We start from the raw sequence: 13,863 nt of genomic DNA on the forward strand, positions 1-13,863 counted from the left end.
TAGCAACACCCAGATCAGCGTCTGATTGAATATGTGGGGACAGAGCCATGTTGACACATCCAGTGACTGTCTCCCCTGCCCACAGCCACCCAATAGCTCAATGACTCTGGATCAGCCTCAGCTTCCCCTACTTGCACATATGCTCCCACCCTTACCCTCAGGTTGCCGACGGTCTAAACAGAGGAAGAGAGGAACCTCAGAACTAGGGCATCCCATGCGTCTAAGTGCAAATCCACCTGCACCATCAGTGCCTGAGATTTTTTTTTTTTTTTAAAGATTTTATTTATTTATTTGACAGAGAGAGACACAGCGAGAGAGGGAACACAAGCAGGGGGAGTGGGAGAGGGAGAAGCAGGCTTCCCGAGGAGCAGGGAGCCCGATGCGGGGCCCGATCCCAGGACCCTGGGACCATGACCTAGCTGAAGGCAAAGCCTTAACGACTGAGCCACCCAGGCGCCCCGAGATTTTTTTTTTAAATGGAGGTAAAATTCACATGACATAGATTTAGCCATTTTAAAGTATACAATTCAGTGGCATTTCACATGGGTACTTTCACAGTGTTGTGTAACCATCACTTCTGTGTAGGCCCAAAACATTTCATCAGCCAGGAAGGAAACCTCATACCCACTGCAGTTACTCTTCAATCTACCCTCCCCGCCTGGAACATTTTTAAACCAACAGTGTTATCAGGACATCATCAGGGGGAACTTGGGCTTTTGTAAAGCCTGATGTACTTGCTGATCCGCCAGGAGCAGAGGTGCCCTCCTTGGCGGGCAGGGGCTAAAATCCAGCTACTCTTTCACAACATTGGGGCTGTAGTTGGGTTTGACGGCTTCAGCGAGCTCCTGAGCGTACATCTCATATCTGCCGGTCATCTGAAAGCAAAACACAGGCAGATTCCGGTTTACTCACCACCACCTCTTGCCACTAGAGGGCAGCCATGGGACAGAAATTTGTCAGGAAGGCCAGCGGGAGGACAGGACAGTTTCAGACTGTAACGTAGAGGAACAACCCCTGTGTGGCCATTGGGTACTGATTCTAGCGCTATAGCAAAGATCACAGATGCTGAGATGACTCACACACACTGGCCCCTCTTGCTGGAAGACCTCTGTGACCTGTCCTTCCAGAAGGTGTGGCCTGCCCCGAGGTAGAAGGGAAGAAGGCTGTCCTGAGGTCTTGCAGAACCCCAGAAGAACAGCCTACAGCCCAGAGAGGGGAGTGACCTGCTCCAGGTCTCCAGGCAGCAGTGGAATTTGCTGGGATTTGCACCCTGGACTCCTGGTTCTGGGTCTGGGGGAGAGTGGGGGCAGGGCTGGCAAACCTACCCAGGGTGCTCACACCCAGGCATTCCCTCCCTCCTTCCCAAAACCCTGACAGGAGCTCAGGCCCATCACCATAGTTTGGGGTGGGGTGGGGCTTTTGCATTCAAAAAGTTACCGATGAGAAAACATTCTGTTTATTGTGTGGAATCTTGCATTAATCTCAGCTTCCCAGGAAGAGGAGAGCCAAGCCAGGAGACGTTCATGTGCAATGCCTTATTTGTCTGATGAGGATCTGAGACTCAGGGAACATGCCCAAAGACCCATGCTCAGGTAAACGGGGGAGGTGATTCCTCCAGGACATGCTGGGCAAAGTCATGCAATCATGAGGACATTCATTTGCAGGTAGAAGTGGGTTCTGAGTTGGTAGAAATACTGCTGGACACGAATGCAGCAAACTCCATCTGCATCCAGGATAAGAGGGCATATTCCAGGGGGCCAATGGCTGCCACCACCCCATTCCAGGAGGGTGGGCACTTCCGCTCCTCCCAGGACCCCTGGTGTCACATGTGTTAGGTCTCAAAGGCCACTTGAGACCTTCCAGTTTTACAAACAGGCATACTAAGGCCTGGGAGCAGAAAGGGCTTGCTTAGGGTGACTGAGAAAGGCCGTGGCAGAGACGGGCCTAGATTCCATTTCTATGTGTGACCCATTTCCCTCTACTGTCAAGGCCTAGACCATGGGGCCAGGCCACAGGCAGAGCCAGACACCCACATTTATCTTGTGATAAGTGCAAATGCCTGGAAAGGAAAAAAAGGATTAGAGAAGCCGATCCACTCTATTCTCCGTTCAAATGAAATTGAGATTAATTTGTTTGAAGGCGCCCAGAATCTAAATCAGACAAGAGGAGAATTTATTAAGGTCTGCTGCTTGGGCATCATTTGACCCAGTGGCTCCTCCCTCGCACACCAGCTCTGGGAGGAAAAGACCGGGTCCTCTGCTCGGCTTGGAGCCTCATCTGGCCGCTCCTGAGAGCAACCCTAGCAGCTGTGGTTTCCAGCTCTGAGAGCAGTATAGGGGTCCAAACAGAGGAGCGGGGCAACAGCAGTGGACTCAGGGACCCACCTTGAAGTTCCAGATGTCATTCACCTGCCGGCAGAGGTTCAGGTCGAGCTCAGCAACCAGCAGCCCGTCCCGGGTGCGGGAGAGCCCGGGAGTGCGGCTGCTATCCGGGGCTGCCACGTAGCTCGAGCCGTAAAAGTAGCCAAAGTCCTGGTGAGCTTTGGAGGAGCAAAAGAAAGCATCCGTGAGCTTGTGCAGGCAGAGAGGTAGGCATATCGAGCGACACCCAGGACAAAGTGTCCGTGCCACCCTCCCCACCCTCCCCGGCATCCCCGTGCCACCTCCTCAAACAACCTGCCTCCCTCCTCGGGCCTGAGGCTGAGCAAGTTCCTACAAAAGTCACCCTCACAGCCCTCACCTCTGCCCCGGAACATTCTTTTTTTTTTTTTTTTATTAAAGATTTTTTAAAATTTATTTATCTGAGAGAGAGAATGGGAGACAGAGAGCATGAGAGGGGGAGGGTCAGAGGGAGAAGCAGACCCCCCGCTGAGCAGGGAGTCCGATGCGGGACTCGATCCTGGGACTCCAGGATCATGACCTGAGCCGAAGGCAGTTGCTTAACCAACTGAGCCACCCAGGTTCCCCAGCCCCGGAACATTCTTAAAGGTCATCCTTGTAGAAGTATTAGCCCTTACTCCCAACGTTAGCCACCCACAGCCCAAGGGAGTCCTATAGCTCTGCAGCGCTTCCTGTGTGATCTGCTTCCTATGGTGGCCCAACACAGTGAGCTAGAGGCTCTGCCCTCACTTGCCTTCCCAGCTGCGTCTGCCGTCCCTTCCCTCCATGCCTCGGTCCCCTCACAAGTCAGGTGGTGCTAACAGCTACGATGTAAGGAGCAGGTGGGCACAGTGCAGGGCCTAGGAGGGGCTTGGACACAGAAAGCACCCAGTGGACCTCATTTCCCTGCCTCACTGCACCTCTCTCTGCAGGGAGCTAACTGGGATTGGACACTCTGGACCTCAAGTGAGGGGATCTGGAACCCTTTTAGGAAGTGCTTTTCTGGGAAAACAGACCTGCTCAGTCCTCTCTGCCTTTTCCAGGGGATCCCCTAAGCTAGTTCTGAGACCTCCTTGGTGGGCCCTTGTCTTCCACATTCTTAGCCAGAGAGGTGGGACCAGTGGGTGGGGGATTCCTACCAGAGGTGAGGTGGTGTCTGCCCTCAGATCAAAACAAGCTGCGGTCTGAGGAACCCAAGGCAGTCTATGCTGATGTTCTGGGACATTTGTGCAGCTTGGGATGGGGTGTGGTGGCAGGTGAAAAGGACAAAGGAAGAGAGGGAAGGAGATGTGTAGGGTGGATAAAGCACCCCCTCTTTCAAGGGAGCCCACAAAAGGCTCTTCCATGTCTTCTAGGCCCATCTCCTTACCAGTCCCGGGGGAGGGATGGAGTCCAACCCAATACCATTCAATCCCCAATTGGGGAATGAGGTAGTCACAAGCCCAGGACCCAGCCACAGTCAGGCTCCCACACTGTGGGCCACGAAGACGAGAGGAGAGCACCCCTCCGACGATGGGTCACATGTGCAGACCACAGTCTGTGGGGTAGACCCTGCCCGGAGGGGGCAGACAGAGAAGGGGACAGTGAGGCCCACGCCTCAGCTGCAGCCAACCACAGAAATTCCTGGAACATACCTTTCTTCCCATCTCCAGAGGTAAACTCGTTCGGGAAGCACTCCTGTGAAACAAAACCGAGGTGAGGCAAACCCATAGGCGGCACTACCAGCATGTCCCACCGCAAAGTCCGGCTGAGGGGGCCTCAGGGGAGCAAGTTACAGGCAGAGAAGGAATGGCCTGTACTCGCCGGGCGATCAACAAGTACTTATGAAATGTCCCCGCTGAGTCGCCAGCACTGGGCCAACACAGGCGGCCAGCAGGGAATTTGACAGGCAAGGTAAAAACCCCGACTTTGTCTCTGCGGAGTTTATAATCTGCTGGGAGGGGAAAAAAAAAAAAAAGACGTTGAGCAGAGTGGTTCTCAGGCCTGTGGAAGGCGGCTGAGGTTTGTCTGCCTGGGAAATAAAGCCCCAGCTTGGGGTCTCTGAGGGGACTAAGGGGGTGCTCACACACTGCTGTCAGAACTTCCCCCAAAGCCTAATGGAAACAGTACCTCGAGCCGTGATGGGGTTACACAGGCTAATGAAAACACTGAGTTTCTTCATGTTGCCAGAAATTGGACCGACTTACTGTACATACCTTGATTATCCCAGCCTGAGCAGATGCTCTGATCAGAGTTTGACATCCGATTAATAAGAATGAGGAAGAGGATTATTACGTAACGAACGCATTGTGTTTTGTAGTCAAGTTCACTCAGTGCATGGGTCAATGGGGAAAAATATGAAACGGAGGGGCACCTGAGTGGCTCAGTCGGTTAAGCGTCTGCCTTCGGCTCAGGTCATGATCCCGGAGTCCCGGGATCAAGCCCCGCATCGGGCTACCTGCTCTGCGGAAAGCCTGCTTCTCCCTCTCCCACTCCCCCTGTTTGTGTTCCCTCTCTCGCTCTCTCTCTCTAATAAATAAATAAAATCTTTAAAAAAAATTTAAAAAAATATGAAACAGGAGACTTGGTGGGACAGGGTGAGAGCCTTCCAAAACAGTTTCAGCTACAAACCCAAATAGACAAAAACAGAAGAGAGACATAGTAATACCTTTAAAAGGAACAAACCAAGCCAGTCTCCCCTCTTCCGGGATCCTAGAATTTGTGCCACGCACACAGGGACAAGGACAAGAGGTATGTGGTGTCCCCACCGGGGCCAGCGGACAATTGCTTCCCTTGTGGCCTTTGCTGGTTGAAGAGGCCAGGCCCCCTCTAGGCAGGCAGCTTTCCTAGCAGCTCTGTCCCCTCCCCAGCACACCTGGTTGACCAAGCCCGGGAGCCCAGCCAGACCGCGGGGACTTACCTTGCCCACTCGGTTGATGGCACAGGTGAAGCAGTGATTTGCAATGGCCGCATTTCTGGCCTCAACTGGCCACAGGGACTCACTGTGAGGGAGAAGCGAGAGGAACCAGGTGGCTGACTTCCCAGCCAGACGGGCTGGGTGCTCCCTCCCGAGCTACAGCCAGGCTGCCGGCCTTCTCAGCTCTGCAGCGGGGATGGCCAGGGAGACTGGTGTGGCTGCAGGTGTCCCCAAACCCAAGGGCAGGCCAGCTTGTCCCGTGCTCAAGCCCAAGCAGCCTTTTGGCACGGGTCTGCTGCAGGCCAAAGCAGCCCTGAGCCGCAGTTTTCTTTTCTGAAACTTCCTGAAAGGGATATTGTCAGGACTGACCACACCGGTGAAGCTTCTAGAGGGGGCTGCATGGCAGAAACTCCATAACTGCTAGTTCTCTCTCCTTCCCTCCTCCTGGGTTGGGTGAGGAACTCACCTTCCGGGCCGGTCAGGGCCTCACCTGGCAAATGTCAGAAGGGAGCTGGGGGCCTAAGGGCTCATGCACAGCCCTCTGTGGGCTCCAACTGCTGCCCTAATCCCTATCCTGCTCTATTGCCTTGCAAAGCAGTCCCCAGAGCAAACAGAGGAAACCTGAAAGGAATTTAGGTAACTGGAAAGGGTAGTAGATTCTGTAGCAGGTGTCATCTCCCCTGAGCCGGTCCCCATCTCCCAGTGCCTTCCTATTTTCCTCTCCTGAATCCCGAGGCTCTAAGCAGAGGCTCCTTGGCCCTCTTACTGGCCCAGAAAGGAGGCACCACAAGGGCACAGCTGAGCTGTGGGCCTTCCTCAGTTCGGCGCCCACAAAGGTAGGATAGGATGGGAAGCGATGTCCCAACTGAAGACCCCGCCCTTCTCCGGCCCACCAACTACAATGTGCCATGGAGTCCAGTGGGCCTTCTTGTCACTAATTATCTCTTGTCTGAGGAACAACATCATTAGGATTCTGGATTGACAGGTGTAATGCCCACTTAGAAACACTAAGTGACTGGGAGCAAAATGCCCTGGAATCTTTCTTCCTGTCAGTGTGCACCTGGTTTAAACCGGGAGTAGGTGGAGGGAGTGGGTGCTTGACAAGCCTAATTCTCAGGAGGATTCACGAGTCTGGAAAAAAAAAAAATCACAGGCTTGATTGAGGGGACTCATTTGCTGCTTTTTTCCCCCCAGCTGCTAAGCCAAGCTGACAAAACTTTTAAGAAAGGCTTTTTATAGAAACACACCCGTAAAATGACATTTTCAGGAATTAAATAGACAGTTGCAGGGTGAGTGCCATAAAACATCTTTCTTGCAATTCTCCTGGGAGGGTACGTTGCGTAGGACTCAAACCCACAGCTGGCAATAAAACTTAGGCTCTCCAAACAAGCAAGGGAGAGGAAGCTGGAGGTTCATGAGAGCCCAGCGTGTGCGGGAATCATGGAGAGCCCACTGGGGGCATGGGGACATCTGCCGTATTCCCAGTGTGGCTACACTAGCCCCTAAAAATAATCATGGTGGGAAGAAGACACGCATTGAAGGGATGAAGGCACGACTCTCCTATTCACACACATATGTGGCCGAAATCTTAGACCACATGGGCTGCATGCGCCATCAGGATGACTCTGTTCATCAAAACACACTTCAATTCTATTGTGTGCTTAGAACTGTGGGACCCCCAAAATGAGTGAGAACACCCCACCAACCCACAGAGCATGTGGGAGTCGGGGGGATAGGACATGCCGGAGAAGGGATGGATGGTTCCAGAAGCCATTGTTTATGTGCAGCTGGTGGGGATTTGCCTGACCTTGTGCTGAAAAAATTCACCATCAATTCCATAAATAATCATTTATCATTTTAAGAAAACCACCCAGAATCCCACCATCCTAATAAACCATCTGTTGTAATTTTTCTATACTCCACATCTATCCTTGGCAAGAAATGTTTACAGAGCTCTGACCGCAGCCTGGAAACATCTTTCTTTGCTCACAGGCTCTTGTCATGAGGCTGCATTATCTTCAGAATGACTTTTGAGTGGCTGTGCACTAACATGGAAGAGATGGGCTGAAATTTACCTAACCCTGACATTTCTCTCACCTCTAGCTCTTTTATTATTATAAATAAAGCTGCCAGAAACATCTTCATGCATACAGCCTTTTCCTCCTCTTTTAGACACTCTGTCAGGTAAAGTTTTAGGAGTATAATTATCCGGTCAAAGGGTGTGAACATTTTGGGAGCTCATGAAACATACCACTTTCCAAAGGACCTGTTACCGTTTTAACTGACAGCCTCATCATACCCTTGAAAGGCACGAGTTGGATGATTGTTGGTCGAGAAAGGAAAATCAATAATTTTTAATAAGCCTAATAGGCTGCTGAAGACACAAGCAGTTATGTGCATATTACATTGGGGTGCTTCTGTGTGCTTAATTGGGGCTAATAAAAGCCCGACAGAATAAGGTCAGGGATGCGACCGTCTGAGCCTGAGTCCTCAGCTTTGCCTGCCTTGGCCCAAGAGCCAGTTCAGGCAGAGATGCTCAGCACATTGGCTTCAGGTTCCTCGAGGGACCCCTGCAGGTAGATGGCGCTTGCTGAATGCCTTACACATGGCCGGCAGGAGGAGGTTGCTCCAGGGGCCTGGCCCGGAGGTTCAGCCCAGGTCCGGATGCTGGATGACCACTAATTACCCTACGTCACAACTGCCTTTGGATTCTGTCATAGTAACCAAGCTGCTATGAGGCCCCAGGGAGATTCTTCAGGGGATGTCGAAGACGAGTTTTTTCCCCTTCTGCCCAACAGCGCCCCTCCGGGACACAGACAGAAACTTCGGGTGCACGGAGGGGGCAGCTGACCTGAGGTAGCCCACTAGGTTTGCGTTCTGGCTCATTGAGGGACCTGCTGTGCAAATCAGAATGCTGTGGGGATGTCGCTCTTGAGAAGGGGGCACAGTGCTTAGAAGAAAAGGTAAAGTAAATGTCACATTCTGACCTTCAGAAGAAATTAGACTGCAATTTAGTCAAGAGAGAAGAGTGACAGGGGTAGGCTGGCAGGGAACTCAAAGCTGCCCACCAGAACTGTCCCAGCTGCTCCCCACCGAGGGATCGGGGCCCTCCCCACCACCAGCGTCCCACTGCTAGGGCACTGGCAACCAGGACAATGAGAGTGAAAGCCAGCACCTCCTCATTCAGGAATCCTGCTTTGGAGGAAGTAAGTTGGGGAGAAAGATATTTGCACGTAATTCCTAGAGTTCTGGTACTTGTTAATGATGCAAAAGTGGAAACCACCCAAATACTCAGCCATTGGGGAAGAGAGAAGCAGCAGAAGTGCAGTCATGCTGGGTCATCTTAGCTCACCCGCCATTATTAAATGAAGGGCCCCAGGGGTCTTGTGCAGGGGCCCAGGAACTGCCAGGGCCCGCCCCCCCACTGCCTTCATCAGGATAGATTTATCTGTTTCAGGATGAGGCTAACACCGAAACTCGTGTTAGGTGTTAGAAGAGAACACTTTGCTGGTTAAAAACAAATTTCAGAGCCACTTGGCTGATCTCTTAAGGACCCTCTCGGCTTTGATTCTCTCATTGGCTCCTTCCCTCGTCCAGGTGTCTGCCCTCCATGTGCTGGATGTCGCAGACAAGAGGCTTAGGAATCCGTGGTCCCTCTGTGAGGGAGCACAGTGGCCGTGACAGGGAAGGGGGCTAATTCTGGCCAGGCACCTACTATGCTCTGGGCACTTCAGAAGAGGAACTTTTTGGAAGCCTGACAATTATGGCGTGAGTGGAGGGGGACTATTAGCCTCTCAGTGTTCAGAATAATAGCAAAGTAATAGTATTTTACAGCAAAGCAGCTCTCGGCGGGGGGGGATCTTAATTGATGTTGAGTATTTTTTTTTTTTCACAGTTCTGAAATATACAACACGCAATCCCATGGCTCAGATTTGTTAGACAACCTGGTGGCCTCACTTGCCTGCTACAGTTTACCAAACCCACCTCTGAACCCTGCTGCTTGGCCATGAGCCAAAGAGAGCTAGGTCCCAAGAACCCTCCCAGATCCTACTTGCTGAGAGACCTGAGTGCTCCAATGGTGGCTGAGGGGTTGAAGATGATCTCAGCCCCGTTGATACTGTACATGAGCCAGTTGAGAGGATGGTGCCGCCCGTAGCAGATGTTCACCGCAATCCTCCCGAACTGAGTCTGGAACACGGGGTGTCCGAGGTTTCCCTCCATGTAGTAAGTTGACTGAAAAACAAAGGGCCATGTATGAAAGCCTCTGATCTGTACAATTTCTCTTTCTTTAGACCTGACAGAAAAAAAGAAAATATTGCCAGGACTCCAAAAGTAACAATCTTGGCTGTGACTCTAAGTTCCCAAATTTCAATCTGCTAAAAAAAAAAAAGAGAGAGAGAGAGAGAGAGAGAGAAACCGAAGAAACCAGACAGAATAACTGGGAAATCACCATGGTTAATTTTTTCCCCACAATTTCTTTTGTGGCACGTCCAAAAAATCCCCAAAGCAACTTCCCACAGTATTTTAAGGACAAACTTTGGTTAGGTTTCAGTCATGGTACAACAAATGGTCAAGGTTTGGTCAATGTTAACATGAGTTAGTCAATGTCTTCACCAACCACATGTTCCTATGAAGAATGTCAGAGCTGAAGGGACTGGAAACTCATACAGAGCAATCCCCGCCTATTTGGGGAGAACACCACGGCCTCAGTGGCCATGCGACTTGTCTAGCTGATGAAGGCCAATCTGAGACTAGAGCTCACACCCTGAAAGTACCCTCCTCCACAGAGCTCCCTGGGCATCCTGCCCGGGACTAGGGATGTCCTGCCATGTCTGCCTCTCTGCCTGCCCCCTTGGGGCATTTTCATGGCTGGCACTGTGGAGGGGCTAGAGGGCTAGTTGGGGTCCCAAACAGATCTGCTCCCAGAACGTTTTGCCTCTTCCCATTAATTTCAAAATGTGTTAGGGTCAGGCAGCAACCAGGATGTGTACATGTGGTGGACACTGGAGTAGATCCTGGTGTGTTGAGACAAGCCCTTCACCATCTGCTGGGAGCTAAAGATTAATCCCAGGGTAAACAGGTGATGAGCGCATCTTCCCACCCCACCTCCAGCTGTCACTGAGAGACACCAGGGGTTTTTTTCTCCCTAGGGAATGCCATCTAGCTCTGTAGGTCCATCCTTGTCCTTCTGACCAGCCTGGGAGTGTGGTTGGAACACCCACAATCAGGGAGGGCAGCAAAGGACTGGGTATATCACATTCTGAACAACTGTATTTATTGCAGGTCAAGTTCAGGTTTCATATCTTAGGTATTAGGTAGAGTCCACCCCTCTTCACCCAATCTACCCATGCATTGGCATTTACTAATCATAATAGCTCTCCTCACTTATACCTTGATCACGGGCACAAAGCTTTACCTAATACCCATGTGCACAGATACGCGCATTTACCTCCTGCCATCCCAACACATCGACGCGGCTAAGACCTCACGTGACTTATGAACAAGGACTTCCACTTCCCAAACGAGGGCTAGACTGTGACAGGTGAGGAGCTCAGAGCCCGAAAGGGGCTACAGGAATCATTTCACATTTGTGCACTATTTATTTTATTTATTTTGGTTTTAATCTATATACCACTTACCTCAGAGATGAATTTAAGAAAGCCAAGTCAGGTTATATTAAAAAAAGAAATACCCAGGGACACCTGGGTGGCTCAGTGCCTTCAGCCCAGGTCATGATCCCAGTGTCCTGAGACAGAGTCCCGCATTGGGCTCCCTGCTCAGCAGGGAGTCTACTTCTCCCTCTGCCTCTGCCCCTCCCCCTGCTCACGCTCTCTCTCTTGCTCTCTCTCACTCTCTCTCAAATAAATAAATAAAATCTTAGGGGTGCCTGGGTGGCTCAGTTGGTTAAGTGTCTGCCTTCGGCTCAGGTCATGATCTCCAGGTCCTGGGATCGAGCCCTGCGTTAGGCTCCTGGCTCAGTGGGGAGTCTGCTTCTCCCTTTCCTGCCTCTCCCCTTCTCTCTCAAATGAATAAATAAAATGTTTAAAAATAATAATAATAATAAATAAAAAATTTTTTTAAATTAAAAATTTAGGGACGCCTGAGTGGCTCAGTTGGTTGAGCGTCTGCCTTTGGCTTGGGTCGTGATCCCAGGGTTCTGGGATTGAGTCCCACATCGGGCTCCTTGCTCAGTGGGGAGACTGCTTCTCCCTCTGCCTGCCTCTGTCTCTCTCTCTCTGATAAATAAATTAAAAATTAAAAATTAATTTTTATATAATAATTTTATATAAAATTATATTTAAAAAATTAAAAAAAAAGAAATATCCCTCTGTGCTTGGTATTTGGGACTCACCCAGGAGTCCCATTCAAATCTCATCTCTCCATGTGATTACTACAGCCATACTGTGTTCCAGTGTTGTGTGACGGGACATGATCCAACACAGGATTTCCCTCGTGGAAAGATCCACAGGCAGGTGTGGACCGAAGGGCCAGTAAGCTGAGCGGGTTTTTGTAGGGCCGGCTCACCTCATTGAAGTCGCCCACTCTGGGGATGTGGTTTTTCCTGGTCTTTCCCAGGACTGCTCCGGAATTGGAGATCACCACGGCTGTGTTCCACAGAACGTCCCCGTGCTCTCTGTCTCGTTCCAGGATAGGAGATACCACCACCATGTCATGCTTCTTTGCCAGCTGGAAAGATGAGGAATGTAGCAGAGTCATACTTTTAAATCAACCGTCAGAGTTGTTTTTTTTTTTATTGAAGAATTAAATGATCCTACTAAATAATTTGACTTGGTTCAGAGCTATCTATCATTTGTATTTGTTCTTTGGAAGGCTGAATGCCAGCGTTGTCCTGATGCCCAAGCTGAGCTAAGTAAGAATAACTGTTGTCCTTGTGTCCTGTCGGTGGAAATGTAAAATGGTGCAGCGGCTGTGGAAAATAGTATGGCAGTTTCTCAAAAAAATTAAAAATAGAACTACCATATGATCTAGAAGTCCCACTTCTGGGTATATATCTGAAAGAGTATCTTGAAGAGATATTTGTACACCAATGATCATCGCAGTACTCTTCATAAGAGCCAAGAAGCAGAAGCAACCCAAAAATCCACTGAGGGATAAATGAATAAATAAAATGTGGTACATTTGGTGTGTCTGACTGGCTCAGTTGGTAGAGCATGTGACTCTTGATCTCGGGGTTGTGAGTCTGAGCCCCACATTGGCTGCAGAGATTACTTAAAAAAAATCTTAAAAAAAAATAAAAATAAAATCTTTTAAAAATATGGTATATCCATACAATGGATATTATTCAGCCTTAAAAAGGAAGGAAATCCTGTCATCACATGGATGACATGTGATTCACATGACACCATGAGCCTTGGAGACATTATGCTACATGAAACAAGCTGGTCACAAAAAGACAAATACTGAATGAGTCCACTTACGTGAGGTATCTAAAGTAGTCAAATTCATAGAAACAGGAGGTAGGATATTGGCTGCCAGTAGCTGGGGGTGAATGGAGAGTTGTTTAATGGGTACAGAGTCTCAGATTTACAAGATGAAAAAGTTCTGGAGATCTGTTTCATAACAATGTGAATGTACTTAGCACCCCTGAACGATACACTTAGAAATGGCTGAGATGGTAAATTTTATGTGCTGTTTACCACAATAAAAAAAAAAGAAGAATATTCCTCATACTTTTCACCATACCAACCAAGCCAAACCAAACTCTTTGATGCTGAATTCCTTTTGCCTCAAATAAGAACATTAAGGACTTGGTGACCATCAGGATAAGCAGCCCCAGATGGTCATTTGTCCTCAACTCTAACTAGCCTGTCACCACCTCTGGCCTTAAGGATGGAGAAAGGCACAAAGGGCAGAAGGTGATGTTCCAAGTCATGTAAGGGCATCCATGGGTCCTGGGCCCCTCTCGATGCAGACAGGTGTCCTCTGGTAACAGTTCTCATCCCCTACTCCCCCTTTCCTCTTCCTCTGGCCCTGGTTCAAGTGTGTCGTCTACAGTCACCACTTAATCAGTCTCCTCTCTTTTATCCACAGCACAGAATCAACAACCTGGCAGATGACAGATTTTTTTTCTGATAGCATGAGAACGCTGATGTTTGGAATTGCAGCTCAGTTTTGATAGAATCACTATGATTACAGTTCTGCTCAAAAAAATCCCCTAAAAATACTTATAAAATCTGAAATGGGACATGGAGAAGTGAAAAAAGTGCTTTGTTAAGAATAAGGATAAGTCATCATTCGTAACCTCTTTGTTGTTATGGGTTGGGTTTGTGTGTGTGTGTGTGTGTGTGTGAGAGAGAGAGAGAGAGAGAGAGAGAGAACTGCTTTTTTTTTTTTAAAGATTTTATTTGTTTGACAGAGAGAGACACAGCGAGAGAGGGAACACAAGCAGGGGGAGTGGGAGAGGGAGAAGCAGGCTTCCCGCCGAGCAGGGAGCCCGATGCGGGGCTCGATCCCAGGACCCTGGGATCATGACCCGAGCCGAAGGCAGACACTTAACGACTGAGCCACCCAGGCGCCCCGAGAACTGCTTTATTAGGATATAATTCACATGGTACAAAATTCATCCTT

At 49.7% G+C, this 13,863-nt stretch overlaps 1 protein-coding gene across 1 annotated transcript in view; it reads right to left on the minus strand.

Annotated features, from left to right (window-relative positions):
- Positions 1–499: 499 nt before the first annotated feature.
- The window catches only part of UPB1 (beta-ureidopropionase 1), a 30,806-nt gene continuing 17,442 nt past the window's right edge, over positions 500–13,863 (minus strand). The window contains exons 5-10 of the mRNA XM_021687892.2: positions 11,800–11,961; positions 9,338–9,507; positions 5,278–5,359; positions 4,013–4,055; positions 2,385–2,539; positions 500–875 (exon numbers count right to left, since the gene is read on the minus strand). Coding sequence (XP_021543567.1) covers positions 792–875; positions 2,385–2,539; positions 4,013–4,055; positions 5,278–5,359; positions 9,338–9,507; positions 11,800–11,961 — 696 coding nt within the window. The 3' untranslated portion in view covers positions 500–791. The remainder of the gene's footprint in view (positions 876–2,384; positions 2,540–4,012; positions 4,056–5,277; positions 5,360–9,337; positions 9,508–11,799; positions 11,962–13,863) is intronic.

This window comes from Neomonachus schauinslandi, chromosome 14, assembly GCF_002201575.2.
Source record: "Neomonachus schauinslandi chromosome 14, ASM220157v2, whole genome shotgun sequence".
NCBI classification, from domain to species: domain Eukaryota; kingdom Metazoa; phylum Chordata; class Mammalia; order Carnivora; family Phocidae; genus Neomonachus; species Neomonachus schauinslandi.